This window comes from Vulpes lagopus, chromosome 3 (assembly GCF_018345385.1).
Source record: "Vulpes lagopus strain Blue_001 chromosome 3, ASM1834538v1, whole genome shotgun sequence".
Lineage (NCBI taxonomy): Eukaryota > Metazoa > Chordata > Mammalia > Carnivora > Canidae > Vulpes > Vulpes lagopus.
In genome coordinates this window covers 117,365,767-117,380,869 of record NC_054826.1, presented here as the reverse complement: position 1 = coordinate 117,380,869, position 15,103 = coordinate 117,365,767, and the positions used below count along the sequence as shown (strand labels likewise).

Here is a 15,103-nt window from a genome sequence, read left to right as displayed (position 1 = left end):
GTCCCATAACGTAGTCCAGTTACACGCAGAGAAGCAAACCACAGAGATGCACTCGGCCAAGCACAGAACCCACAGATTCAAGTCCACACTCAGGCTTCTGCACCCTCCCCACAAAGATGGATCCGTCGCCCACAGCTAGGGATGCGCTCACAAATCCCACTCAAATCCTAGCAGCGCGCTGACGGAGCCCGAGCGGCGCAGAGTGCCCAGGCCGAGCATCACCACCAGCTCCAGCAATGGGCAGGGGCCTTATTTTTACTTCCCATTTCAGTTGTTTCTGTTGTTCTTGGAGTTATCATCTGCCCCTCTTTCTCTCTACCCAACCCCCAAGCTCCCCCCCCCCCCGCCCGCTCCCTCCTCCCGCCCCCCTCCCGGGCCCCGCCGCCCGCATTGCGCATGCGCCCTGCATCCCTCCCCCTGCTGGGTACCAGTCGGCGCTCCCCGGCCCTGGCGGCGGAAGAGATGGAGCAGCGTCACGAGCGCCCGGCCCCTTAAAACGCTGCTGGCTGGAGCCGCCTCCCTCCCTGCAGCCCGCGGCGGGGATGGAGTAAAGGGGGGACCCGCCGACCTGCCCGCGGGGATCAGCGATGGAGTTAAAGCAATCTCTGTCCACCCACCTGGAAACCGAGAAGCCTCTGAGGCGCTATGGGGCGGTGGAGGAGACGGCGTGGACGGCCGAGGGACTGGGGCGAAGTGAGTACTGCAGGGGGGCAGCTGGGGATCCGGGCGCTGGAGCCGGCGGTGGCGGGAGCGCGGGGCTCGCGGGGAGCCGGCCGAGGGGGGCGCCCCCGCAGCGGGGCTCTCGGCGCGGGGGGATGCGCAGCGCCGCGCAGCGCCGCGCTCTCCCCGAACAAAAGGGGGACCCTCCAGCCTGGGCTGCACCGGGTGCTCGGGGACGGCGGGGGGGACTCGGTCGTCCCGGATCCCTAAGCTCGCGGCCCGTCTCGGAAAGTAGGGTCCTGCCCGCGGCCGCCAGGGGAGAGGCGGTTCTCCGCCCGGGATGCGCTAGGACGCGGGAGCGGCTGGACCCCCCTGCAAACAGGGGGGAGTGTCCGCCGGGCTTCTCCCCCGTTGTTTCAGGTTCAGGGCACACACCTGATATCCCCAGCGCCTCTTCCCCCGCCTGCTCCCGGGTCGCGGGTGGGGAAGCTCAGGGTTAGGGGAGCGTTAACCCTGTGCGCACCCTTCTGCTCTCTGCCTCGACTCCCTCCGTCTCCGGTTTGGGGACAATCCTAGAAGGCACTTCGGAAACGGGCGAGTCTCTCTACGGTGTTTGGGTGCCAACAGTGTTTACCAATAAACGGAGGGTTTTTGTTGGCAATGAATGGGGCGCAGTGGTTAAAAACTCCTGCCTTCGAGTCTAGAGGCGGCCGCAAGGGCCCGAGGGTCGCCAGCCCTCCCTGCAAAGCCGGGGGCGCTCTGCCCCTGCCCCTGCGCTGCTCGTGCTAGCGAGGTGCCTCCTGCCGGGCTGGGAAGGGCCTCTCACCCTTCTCAAGGACCCTCAGCTTCCTGCCTTGGCTCTGAGTAACCATGCTCAGCACCAATCGCAGAGCTCTGTTGGCCCAAAGTATTGTGAATGTGTTTTTTTTTTTTTTTTTTTTTGGTAGGAGATTGTGTGTGTGTGCCCTTTCCCCACACCTGTAATTACAAATTCAGAAAATCTTCCTTGAATGGCTCAACTGTATTCCAGTTCTCAAGGGTTCAGGTTGAAATCACAATTCAAGGGCTCAGTTCTGCACCTGGAACTCACAGTGCTCCCAATCTTTTGCCTTTTCTTGCTCCTTTGAAAATCTGGGTCCTTTCTCCTGTTTCCTCCTTTCAAAACCCTTTGGCTTTGGTACTTTGGCATGACACCAGGACTGAGGGGCTCTGCTTCCTACAAGCTCAGAATAATCCCCACAATGGCTGCCCGGTTTGATAGATGGCCACGCACCAGGTCCTGGGCTAAGAACTTTATTTTTTTTTAAGGTTATTTATTTATTTATTCATGATAGACATAGAGAGAGGCAGAGACACAGGCAGAGGGAAAAGCAGGCTCCATGCAGGGAGTCCCATGTGGGACTCGATCCTGGAACTCCAGGATCACACCCTGGGCCAGAGGCAGACACTTAACTGCTGAGCCACCCAGTTGTCCCTGAACTTATTCTTTTTTTAAAAAAATATTTTATTTATTTATTCATGAGAGACATAGAGGCAGAGACACAGGCAGAGGGAGAAGCAGGCTCCATGAAGGAGTCCCCGATGTGGGACTCGATCCCCAGTCTCTAGGATCACACTGCGGGCTGGAGGTGACGCTAAACCACTAGGCCACCGGGGCTGTCCTGGGCTGAAAACTTTAAATGCATCATCTCATTCGGTGCCCATGGCTACCTCCCGAGGTGAATATCGTGGACCCCCTTTTCATAGCTGGCAAAGACTGGGCTTGCTAGGTGCCCTGACAGTGAAGCTCCAGAGTCAGGATTTGAACCCAGAGCCCCTCTCTGCTTTTAACATGTTTATTGCTTTCACAGTTTCAGGAAGCTCTAAATCTGTTGAGAGAATCCCAGAAGACATATAGCAATTTTACAAATATGAGGCCACCCTGTTGGTCTCTGGAGCTCCCAGTGGCCTTGAAAGAATGCTGGGTCCTTGTAGAGTAGAAGCTGTGTTCACATAAGCTCTGGGTTTGAATGGGGCTCTGCTCTGCTCCTCGCTGGCTCTGTGACTAACCTGAGACACGTTTTTAAGCCTATTCTGCCTCTGGTCTCTGAAAGAGATGATCATAGGACCTACCTTATAGCCTCATTGTGAAAACTCAATAAGAAAATGTCTGTAGAGCTCAAGGTAAGTGCTCAACATGTGTTTGCTGCTTTGATTTTTTTTTTTTTTGATTACTATGTCTGTAGGAGCAACAGAGTCTGTCCTTCCATCTTTCACAAGGGAGTGCATAAAGTGACACTCTACACTCACACTGCAGTGTTGGTCAGTTCCCTAATAATTCTCTTCTACCTTTTCATTCTCTTGCCATTTTATTAGGACAGTTTTCAAACATACAGGAAAATCATACCAAACACCCAATTTATAGCATTTGAGCTCTTGAAATTTTTATCCTTCTGAGTCTTAGGTTGCAAACTGTTAAAAGCCTGGTAGAAAGGCTTTCTCATCTTCTCTGTTCCAAATCATCAAAGACTCTGACTTTTGCTTCCTGTTCACATACAAGACCACAGTTTCTGATCTCCTTTTGGTTGGATCCTGAAATCTGCTTCTCCCCCCACCCCTATTCAAACTTGAAATACTCTTAAAGCACTGATCCAGAGTCCTGCTTTTGAATCTCAAAACTGGGATTGTTATCTTTAGAAAGCTTTGATCTCTGGACTCTTGTCTGCAACCTGACCTTTTTTTGTTGTTGTTGTTTTTAGTTTTATTTTTCTTAAGATTTGTGAGAGAGAGAGAGAGACAGGGAGAGGCAGAGAGTGAGCATGCACACAGGCCTGAAGGGCAGAGGAAGAGGAAGAGAGAATATAAAACAGATTCCACATCCACCAAGGAACCTGACACAGGGGTCAATCCCACAACACTGAGATCATGACCTGAGCTGAAACCAAGAGTCAGACACCTAACCAATTGTGCCACCCAGACACCCTCTGACCCTTTTGGATACAAGTGGGTTTTTTTGAACTCCCTCTCAACTTCCTCGGGATCTATGGATTCATATCATAACATGTGGGACCTCCATTTATTTATTAATGAATGTGAAAATTAGTACTGTTGATTCTATGGAATTAATAATTGCCAAGTCAACAGAAAGTTGTAATGGATGAAATGCTGGAGGCAAAAAAAGAAGCGTATTACAAAGAAGCTAGGCTTGGGGCACCTGGCTGGCTAAGTTGGTAGAGCCTGAGACTCTTGATCTTGGGGTCAGAGGTTTGAGCCCCACATTGGGCATAGAGATTACTTTAGAAATAAATACTTTTTTAAAAAAGAAGACATGCTTTAACTCCTACCTATATTTAAATATTTTATGTTAAACCTTGAGTGTTACTCAAAAAATAATTATTTTATTTATTTTTTAAAGATTTTATTTATTTAATCATGAAAGACACACAGAGAGAGGCAGAGACATAGGCAGAGGGAGAAGCAGGCTCCCTGCAGGCAACCCGATGCAGGACTCGATCCCAGGACCCTGGAATCATGACCTGAGCCAAAGGCAGACACTCAATCACTGAGCCACCCAGGTGCTCCTAAAAAGAATTTTTTAAGCGCAGGGTGGGGGTGGGGGGGATGATTGCAGGACTGGTCATTCTCAGTGTAGATTGTGTTAACTACTATCTTTAATTTTGACTATAGTTTTCAGATGGAAGATATGTATAGTCCAGTAACAAAGAATGGGAGTTTTGAAATCAGGTGAATTGGGTCCAAATCAGCTTTAATGCTTTGTTGCTTTGTCACCCTAGGAAATTGTTGCACCTCCTTGGGTGTCAGCTACCTCATTTGCAAAATGGCCATTTGTTAGATTGATACCTTGGGAGCTTCCCCTGGTGAAATTCAAACCGGCCCCCCCACACACAGAGAGGAAGGATGGGTAGGCTGCTCCAGATGCGTAGGTGGCAGGTTCAAGAACCAAGGACATTTCTATGAGGTTGCAAGATGAGTAGATCTCCATGTCTGCCCTCTAGAATCTTAAAAGTTTTTATGCAGGCCTGAACAGGGTTCAGTTATGTATACTTCCAGATGATCTAGATAACTCTCTCGAGGCTGTGCCCTTGGAATGGCTTCCCCTGTGAAAATGCTGGTACCTTTCAAGGACAGGGCAGGGGGTGAGGAGTCTCCCCTTGCTCCAGGGCCAGCTCTTGGGTCAAATGGTGGTCATGTCCTCTCCATAACCTCCCCCCCTACAGGATAGTCATCATCATGACCATTAAAGGCTGTCCGGAGGATTCAGTGAGATAATGTATATAATGCACTTAGCACAGAGCCTGGCACACTGAAAGTCAGCGCTGAATGGTTGTCATCATAGGACAGAAGCGGATGGCATCAGCCAACATGAGAGAAGATTATTCTGAGCTTACCAGTCAGTTCTTTTGTGTCCGTTGCTTTGTAATTTGCAGATAATGATTGTGTACCCACCACGTTCCTCCTCATGGGAACGTATGGAGGAATGGCTTCTGAACCCTTGAAAACCACCTGGTGTTTTCTCCTTTGAGAAGGATTCCAAGCATTTGCTCCCATCCACCTTAGACAGCATTTTCCCACTAGCAGTTAGTTTTTTTTTTTTTTCTTTTTACTCAGTTGGAAAATGGATAGTGACATTTCAGTGCGGTGAGATATATAAAAATATTGCTTTCACCCAACTGTAATTAATTGAGGGAGATACAAAGACAAGGTGACTTTTGAGAAAGCATGGAGTTTTTTAAAAGCACAGTTGTCTGTGATCGTAGCCATTTCATGATAGGCTTACATGTCCCCTAAAGGATGATCAAGATTTTGGACTGGGGACATGCAGGGTTGAAGGCTGGGATGGGGAGGTGAGAGTGGCACAGCAGGGGAGGGAATGCCCCAGAGGTAAAAGCATTGGCAAAAGCACAATGGTAGAAATAAGTGTGCTGAGAGTGGGGGATTGGAATTAAGTGGAAAGCTCAATCACCAGGGGAGGTGACAATTATTTAAAAGTCCAAGGGTGTGTACTGACTAGCAAGCAGATTGTTCCCCTGGCTGAAGCTTCAGGTATAAACAGTGTGGAGGCGGAAATAACACGGATTGCCGGCAATCCACATCATTGATTCTTGGCAAAGGTTTTTGTGTTCCTTTCATCTGTCTGATGAACTATGCTAATTTCATTATCTCAGTTTTATTTTGTGCTGGCATTATTTATTTTTTTTCAGATTATAGAATAGTATGCGTACTTTATTAAAAAATGGAAATTCATCCGAAATATAAAAATAAAAAGTGAAAAATGACCATGATCTGCTTCACCCCCATGTACCCCATTTATTCATTCAATTAATAGGTACTGAGTGTAAGTGCCAGAAAGTGTTCTAGGGGCGGCGGATACAGCATTGAGCAAGACAGAAGAGGTTCCTGCCCACGGGGAGCTTCTATTCAGAGAAATGAAGGTGTCAGATAATACGTAGGCAAACAAATAATGTAGCTCAAATGGTAAGTGTTACATGAGAATTAATAGGGGAGGAATATTTCCCATCTGGGTGGTCAGGAAATATCTAAGAAGGTGACATTTTGCCAGGAAATGTCAGGGATCAAATGCAAAGGCCCTAGCTGTGTTAGAGGAAGACAGAAGGCCAAGGTGGCTGGCACCCAGAGAGTCAGGGGAGAGAGTGGAGATGAATCAGAGAGGAGCCAAGATAGGGCCTTGTAGGTTGTGGTCACACACACACAAACATACAGATTTTATTCCTATTACAGAAGAAGCTACTACAGAGTGTTAAGCAGGAGACTAACATAACCTGCGTTTTGTTTTCACTTTTTAAAACAAATTTTTTTTTTATTTATTTTTGAGAGACAGAGAAGGGGAGAGAACAAATGAGGGGGAAGGGCAGAGGGAGAAGCAGACTCCCCACTGTGTAGGGAGCCCAAAGCAGGGCTTGATCCCAGGACCCTGGGGTCATGACCTGAGCCTAAGGTAGATGCTTAACCAACCGAGCCACCCAGATGCCCTGGGTTTTGTTTTTAAAAGGTCACATCAGCACCCTGGATGGAGAATAAGACCACAGAGGGCAAGTAAGGATCAATGAAATTATTCTTTGCTGTCTATAGTCCTGGTTCTTTCTTTAATCAATCTTGTTGATAAGTGGTAGGAATTTCCGTGAGTGTGAAAGGTGTGACAAGGGGTAGGGGCAGCTTAGGCTGTCCTATGGGAGACTGAGCTCTGAGGAAATGTGACCGTCTCTCCTCTCTGCTGGATGGGCAGCTGATTGTGTAACTTACTGCGGGAATTATCGTAGCAGGAACGTGAAGATTATGAACAGGACTGTATCTAGTATGCACTTAGAGGAAACCCAATTATTTATGTTTCTCTGAGTTCATACCGTTGTTTGTTTCTTTCTTTGAGAGAGCGGGGGGGAGGGGCAGAGGCAGAGGGAGAAGCAGACCCCCAGCTGAACAGGGAGCCTGGAAAGGGGCTTGATCCCAGGACCCTGGGATCACAGCCTGAGCTGAAGGCAGACCCTTAACCGACTGAGCCACCTCGGCGCCCCTGTCATATGATTCTTGCAACCATGTCTTTCTTACGTGTTAATTGAAGGAAAAACTATTTGTGCCTCTTGGTCTCGAATTATTAAAGACTTATTAATAATAATAGTAGTTAATGAGGTCTAGCTGGGAACTTAAGCTTATTAAATTCTCATCACAACCCTATCAGGTCAGCTGAATTCTTGCTCCCCTTTTACAGATGGGGACACTGGGGCTTCAGGAGGTTGAGAAACTTGCTCTGAAGGTCACGAAGCTGGTATGTGGCAGTGCTGGAACCAGAATCTCACCCTCCGTGACTGTAAATGTTCCTTGCCAGTGTCTATTATTCCTAGCATAGATGCTGTGGAGATTAGAGATGAGATAAGACATAGCCACCACCCTTAAGAAGCTTCCAGATTTGGGGAGTGTGGAGACACAGACATCATTTGTAATATAGTAACATGAAACAAATGCTAAATGAAGGGACAGCAAGAAGCGAGAGGAAGGAGAGCTCTGCTCTTCCTGGGGTCCCCAGCGTGACAGCAATGAGCAGTGTGGGCACTGGGCCTGAAGGCCAAAGCAGGGTTTCCCTAGGTCACTCACAGAGGGACGGGCATTTCAGATGAGCTGCCCGGACCCAGGCAGGCAGGTGGGGGTCCCCAAGGCCAGGGTCCATGCACTAGAGCTTTTTCTCTTTTTTTCTGTTTCTTTCCCCTTGGCTCTCAAATCCTGGGACTCAGGGTCTGTCTGATTCATGGATGTGAATCCTCTGCTACCCGGATGAGCCTGCAGGTTGGAGACCAGCAGAGGCAGGTAGATGCTAGCAGCGTGGCCACTCAGACCAGCACTCACAAGGTTCCCCCAACAAGGCTGCCCAAGTGGTTCATTCATTCCTTCACTGTTCACTTATTCAGCAGGCTGGAGCCCCTCCTGTATGCTGGCTGCAGAGGCAGAGAGAGGAAAAAGACCCAGACCCCACCCTTAAGGGGTTCTCCGACTATCTGTGTTCCAGGCCTCTGTCCACTGCTTCCTCACCTTGTGATCTTGGGCCAGTCACCTACCTTCCCCAGACCTCAATTTCTTCCTCTGAAACCCAGAGATGTACTTAATACCACTGAACTGTACCCTTGAACACGGACGGCTAAGATGGCATATTTTGTGTTACGTGTGTTTTGAGGGATGGTTCTGGGTGGTCTGAAGTAGCCTAAAAAGATGAACAGTATTTCAACACTGATTGGGAGGAGCAGCCTTCCAGGCAGAGGGAACAGCCCGTGTGAAGACACAGACCTGAAGTGACACATGCGACCTGGGAACTGTAAATGTATCAGTAATACTCTAGGCTTTAAATGCATGAGGGAGGCGAGACCAGAGCAGGAGATGAGCAGGCTTTGAAGCCCAGGGCGAGTCTATATTGGGCTGGATATAGAGAAGGCTCAGCTCCCCCTTGAGACAAAACCTTCCTGCAAGGTCCAAGTGGGGTGCCTAAAGACCAGACCCCTAGAATAAGTTTCTTTGAATGAATCAGTCATGTTCATGATTTTTTTTTTATTAAAATGCCTCTACACATAGAGATGGTTAAAGGAGAAAACACGAACTATTCTAAGGGAGGTAGAAAGGAATGATTACAGAAAGTAACACGTACAGAGCCCTTCCCGAGTTCCTGTTCCATGCATGTGTGTGTCTACATACATCCTCTAATTTACTCTTTCTAAAATACCTTATGATGGGAGGCACGTGGAAATATTAGTTGCATTTTACAGATGAGGAAATTGCCTCTCAGGGAGGTTAAGTGACTTGCCCAGTGTCACTTTGCCAATAGATGGCAGAGCTGGGACTCGAACCCAAGCCCAGGGGACTTAGCCTTGCTGTTTTCCTGGTCTCTTGGGGTTGGCTCGGACTGCCATTTATCCACATGGGTAAGGTCAGGTAGTGTTTCTAGTGCATCTTCGTGTTTCGTAGTACTGATTCTGTTCTCTGGCTCATTAATTTCTATTACACACACGTCTCTTGTAAACTTGACTCCATCTCACTACCTCCTAGTGCCTTCAGGGTGAAATGGGAGCGGGTTCACAGAAATGCTGCAGGAAGAGCCTTTCTGTTTTGGAGAAGATGTGTAGCTTCACAGACAAACGCCTCCTTTGGGTGTTCAGGAAAGACATCTTGGGCAACAGTGGGGCAGATTAGCGTAGTGTTTGAGAGTGGAAGCTCTGCCTACATTTGAATCCTGGCTTTCCCTCTCATAAGCTGTGTGACCCTGGGCAGCTCTTAACCTCTCTGAAGTTCAGCCTTCTCATCTATAAAATGGAGCTAATAACAGGACCTACCTCAGATGGTAATGAAGAAGATCCAAAGAGAAAATATGTGATAGCCCTTGGCATAGAGCCTGGTGCTCTCAGTAAATGGGGAAGATGGTGTTGAAGGAATAGGACATACAGTGGGCCTCAACTGGGTACATTTAGACAACTGGAGAGAACGAGGGACATCAAAGTGGGTGGACTAGCCTCAGAAAAGAATGCGGGTGCCAGAGCATGTGGCGATTGCTGGAGGCAGGCTTGGACTTGGCTGCATCAGGAGGAGTCATGAGGTATGAGGTTGGTTGAGCAGGGTCACGACGCTCGGCCAGAATAAACATGACAGGTGTCCGGAGCAGGGCAAGGGATAGAGGTAAAGAAAGTAGCATTTTGGAGATCCCTGGGTAGCTCAGCGGTTTAGTGCCTGCCTTTGGTCCAGGACGTGATTCTGGAGTCCCAGGATTGAGTCCCGTGTTAGGCTCCCAGCATGGAGCCTGCTTCTCCCTCTGCCTGTGTCTCTGCCTCTCTCTCTCTCTCTCTCTCTCTCTCTCTCATAAATAAATAAATAAATAAATAAATAAATAAATAAATAAATAAATAAATCTTTTAAAAAAAGAAAGTAGCATTTCAGGAAGACTTGTCTGGCAGTGGTTGCACATTGTGGGGAAGGGCGGGGAAGCAGGAGGGTTCTGGAATCATCTGGTCATGAAGTTACCAAGGCTGGGGCCTACAGCAGTGGCAGTGTATGGGGAGGAAGGGGCTAATCAGATCTCCGGAAGGGAGAAGGCATTAGTAGCTGATTACAGGTAGGAGGCAAGGAGGGTGTCCGAAGTGCTGGCAGTGTGGTAGGCAGGGAGTTAGCAGTACGGTTAGCCGGGGTCTCGGGAATTAAATACATTGGCATCAGTGGGGCCCACTCTCACTTTCTATAGGGTTTGAAGTGGTGCAAGCAGGGATTGGTGTATGGGGAGAATAATGACCCCATACATTCATATAGCGCTTTCTAATATTTTTCCTGCGTTTTTGCATTTGCTCTTTACAAAAAAAAGGGCAAGGAGCTGGAATTGTGTCCCTTTGGATGTAGGTAAACAGGTTAAGGACTCATCCCAGGGAAGGGGTACAGCAGTAAGACTGAGTAAGAATCTAACAGCCTAGGCTGCTTGTACTAGACCAGGGTTTCCAGGGACATTTTTATTTGACACACAACTGCATTTTTTTTTTTAACAACTGCATTACAAATGGTATGTTTTGGGGCTCCTGGGTGGCTCAGTGGGCTGTGTTGACTCTCGATTTCAGCTCAAGTCATGATCTCAGGGTTCTAAGCCCTATATCAGGCTCCTTGCTGAGCATGGAGCCTGCCTGATATTCCCTCCCTCTCTCTCTCAATCTGCCTACCCACCCCCCACCTCACATGACTCTCTTTCTCTCTCCAAAATAAAATAATAATAATAATTAATAATAAAGTATATCCAAATTCCATAACATCCAAATTGGAAATTAACCACAATGTGTGACACTCATTATTCTGTGCATTTGAAATTCCTGAACAGGTAAATCATTTATTCACATGTCTGCCCATCTATCCATTCATTCCTCATCCATTCAATACATATTTATTGCTGGCCTCTTATATGCCAATTATGGTGCTAAACTCTTGAGAATACAGTAGCATTTTGAGTAAGGTGTTTATAGTCCCTGCCTTCAAAGTGATTTAAGGTCTACTAGTAAAAATAGAACTACCATATGATCCAGCAGTCCCACTTCTGGGTATATATTTTTAAGGAAACAAAAACAGGATATTGAAGAGTTATCAGCACTCCCATGTTCATCGCAGCTGTATTCACAATAGCCTCGATGTGGAAACAACCTAAATGTCCATGAATGGATGAATGGATAAAGAAGATGTGGTGAATATCTACAATGAAGTATCATTCAGCCAGGAGAAAGAAGGAAATCCCGCCATATTCCATTTGTGACAATGGATGGTCCTTGAGGGCATTATGCTAAGTAAAATAAATCAGAGAAAGACAGAAATTGCATGATATCACTTATATGTGGAACCTAAAAAAGAGACATAAAGAAAAAGAATAAATACTCAAGCTCACAGAAACATAGTAGAGAAGTGGTTACCAGGGGCTGGGGGATGAGAGAGAGGTTGGTAAAAAGGGTACAAACTCTAAGGTATAAGATGAATAAGGTCTGGGGATCTAATGTAAAACATGGTGACTACAGTTGATAACACTGTATCATATAATTGAAATTTGCTAAGGGAGCAGAACTTAAATGTTCTGTCACACACACAGAAGATAAATAGGTAAGGTGATGGGGGTGTTAATCACTAGATGATAGGAGTTTGTTCACAGTGTATCCCTGTCACAAATCACCACGGTGCCCACTTGGAAGATCTTCCATTTTCATCAGTCAATTACACCTCAACCAAGCTGAGGAAAGGGGGGTGGGGGGTCGGCTGGGAGCAGTCCCTGTTTCCAGTGGTGCTGAACCAAGGGACCAGAGAGAGGATGCTGTCCTTCTTAGTCCTTTGGAGACAGGATCCAGGTCAGTTTGCTGACCTCCATGCACTCCCGGCAAAATATTATCCAGAGATTAATTCAGTTGTTTTGCTATACACCCATTTTTGAAGGTCCTTGAGAAAATGAGTCCTCATAAGGTCAAGCCACATTTTATGGCCGGATCCAAGTGCTGTGATGTGATTCTGACTTCTTGCAAGAACAATGATCACAGAGACACTGGGTGTCATATTTGCTGCTCAGTGCTGAATGCCCGGCATCTACCACATTGGCCAGCACTTAGAAGCTTCTCATTCAACCCATAGCTGCTGAATTAGGTGGCTGTTAATCTCCAAAGACTGAAGTGCAAATGATTTAATGGTGTTTGTAACCCTTTGAAATCATTGGACTGAAGAATAAAGTTAGCTGGAGTCTTGGTCTGAATCACCTGCCCATCTCCTGGTTTAGACAGGTTGTTCCCGATGCTTCCAGGGAAAGAGGCACTCAGAGCAGATACAAAATAGCAGGAATAGGTCCTGGTTACTGCGAACTGGCAGTGAGCTAACAAATCATGATGGATGTGGGCTTGGCTGGTGCTTTACATATGAATCATATCTCCTTGACTATTAGGTATCCACAGAGGTGGGGCACACCAATCCAGAGTCCCTCACATCTTTCCAGAACAACAGAAACAAAACCCAGCATGGCCATGTTAAATACACCGGGCCATTAAAAGGCCTTTTAATTTCACGCAGAGAACAGAGTCCTCTTAGACACTGCTGGTGGAACCGTTGAGCGCTCCAGCCTTTTTGGAAAGCAACCGGATAACATCTATTAAAATTTAAAATGCTCGTATGCTTTGACCTAGCAATCCCGGCTCCTGGGACTCCATCCAACAGAAATGAAAACACCAGCATACAAAGACATATGTGGGGAGGAAAAAAAAAACTGGTCACAAAATGAAGGCCCATCAGCAGAAGGATGGTTGAATAAATTATTGTTCATCCACTGTGAAATGTTCCAAAGCCATTAAAAAGGAAGAAAGTGGAGCAATAATAGTTGTCTTAGAGGTATGATTGAGGGAGGAAAAGGAAACCCAGGAAAATGTATGTAATAGGATCTCATTTTTGTAAAACAAAATTCTGTTTCTATGTATAGCACATATAATGTATAGCATCCACTTGCATGCATGTGCCTGTGTGTGACCTTATTAGTAAGAGGAAAAGATGGAAGGATGAGTAATAAGTTATTGCCATAGGCTATGTTGGGGAAGGGATTGGGTCAAAGCTGATGTGAGGGAAGAAAAAGGTGGCATGGGGCGCCTGGGTGGCTCAGTGGTTGAGTGTCAGCCTTTGGCTCAGGTCCTAGGATCAAGTCCCACATTGGGCTCCCCAGAGGCAGCCTGCTTCTCCCTCTGCCTGTGTCTTTTCATCTCTTTCTGTGTCTCTCATGAATAAGTAAATAAAATCTTGAAAGAAAGAAAGAAAGAAAGAAAGAAAGAAAGAAAGAAAGAAAGAGAAAGAAAGAAAGAAATAAAGGGGAGGTGGTAGCAGACAGCCAAGGGAAAGAGAGAATTTTAAAAAGTACTTCACTGGGGGAAGAAAACATCCTCTGATAATATTATCACACTTACATGTTTGTGTTAAGTTACACATTTGTGGAACAGGAGAAGGGGCATCCTAACTTCAGAAATGATAAAATGCGGTGGGAAAGGTGGGCCTCAGAATCGAGGAGAGAGAATTTCGTCTGATATAATCCTCACCACAATCCTCTAAAGATAAAGCAGTGTGTGTGTGTGTGTGTGTGTGTGTGTGTGTGCGTGCGCGCGCGCGCGTGCATGTGCGCATATACAAATATATATCCAGGAGCAGAGAGATGGAAATCATACCCCATTAGTCAATAGAGAAGGGATTTGACTCTCTAGACTGTCTGATTGAGAAGTTCATACCTTTCCCACTACAATTATTTATGAACATCCAAGTATATTAAATTCCATTGGAATTGTGTATTTTATTTTAAAAAAAGGAAAGGCATCTGCAATCGTTTGTGGAGCTCTATTTTAAGAATCTGGGTCATCACCATGTGGACCATGTTCCTTTAGATCTTCTCTCTTTGCACTTCCCAGTTCCCCCTGGTGGTCCCCAGGGCTGAGTAGTGAAACCACTCATGCCCCGTAATCCCAGTCTCAGAGACAGTATTTGGGAAATAGGCAATAATCAGCGGAGGAAGAGACCCTACCAGGCTTCCCTTAACTGTTTTGTTTCCCGTGTTTACTCTGCTCAGGCTGCTACAACAAAAGGCCATAAGCTGGGTAGTTTATAAAAAACAGAAATTTATTGCTCACAGTTCCCGAGGCTGGAAGTCCAAGATCAAGGCACCTGCGGATTCTGTGCCTGCTGAGGACCTCCTGCCTCACAGACTGTCCCGTAGCTGTGCCCTCACGTGGCGGAGGGTACAGGGGGTCTCTGGGGTCTCCTTTATCAGGGCGCTAATCCCACTCATAAGGGCTTCATCCTTGTGACCTTGTCACCTCCCAAAGGTTCTCACCCCCCAAATACCATACCTTGAGGATTAGATTTTTTAACATATGAATTTGGATGAGGGAGGACATGCATAGTCAATCGACTATGGTCCTGGAAGGCATTAAGATCGCTGAAAGCTGGAGATTAGTCCAGGCCCCCACTCCCGGGGTGAAAAGCTTTTAGCAGGTGGCTCTTAAAAGGCGGCCATCATTTTGACAAGAAACAGAAATTATTCCCAGTTTGGGTCCATTTGGTTCTTCCACAGCCAGCACACCAGGTGAAACCTGTGCACGCATCATGCGCTTGCAGGGCTGTGTTGGTGCTGGACACCTGCTGCCCACCGGTCCTGCAGCCCATCCATCTTCATCATGTTTAAACAGACACATGGAAGGCGTCCCCGGAGCACATCCTGGTGGTTACATTCCATGCAAACGCCATCCGTAAAAGCAGCTCAGCTTGGGCCCAGGGCGCCGGGCTGGGTTCCAAGAGCTAAGAGGTCTTTCCTAGGGATCAGTTCTGCCTTAGAGCCGGGGTTTGTTACTTCCCAAATGCTTAGCCAGGACTGGTTTAGCTTTGTGCATCTTTCTCCTCTACTGAGATAGAGATTCATTCATTCATT

The 15,103-nt window shown here is 47.1% G+C and overlaps 1 protein-coding gene across 1 annotated transcript in view; it reads left to right on the top strand.

Annotated features, from left to right (window-relative positions):
* Positions 1 to 419: 419 nt before the first annotated feature.
* Positions 420 to 15,103, top strand: part of BMERB1 (bMERB domain containing 1) — a 113,561-nt gene continuing 98,877 nt past the window's right edge. Inside the window, exon 1 of the mRNA XM_041750788.1 lies at positions 420 to 693. Within this exon, the coding sequence (XP_041606722.1) occupies positions 588 to 693 (106 nt within the window). The 5' untranslated portion in view covers positions 420 to 587. The remainder of the gene's footprint in view (positions 694 to 15,103) is intronic.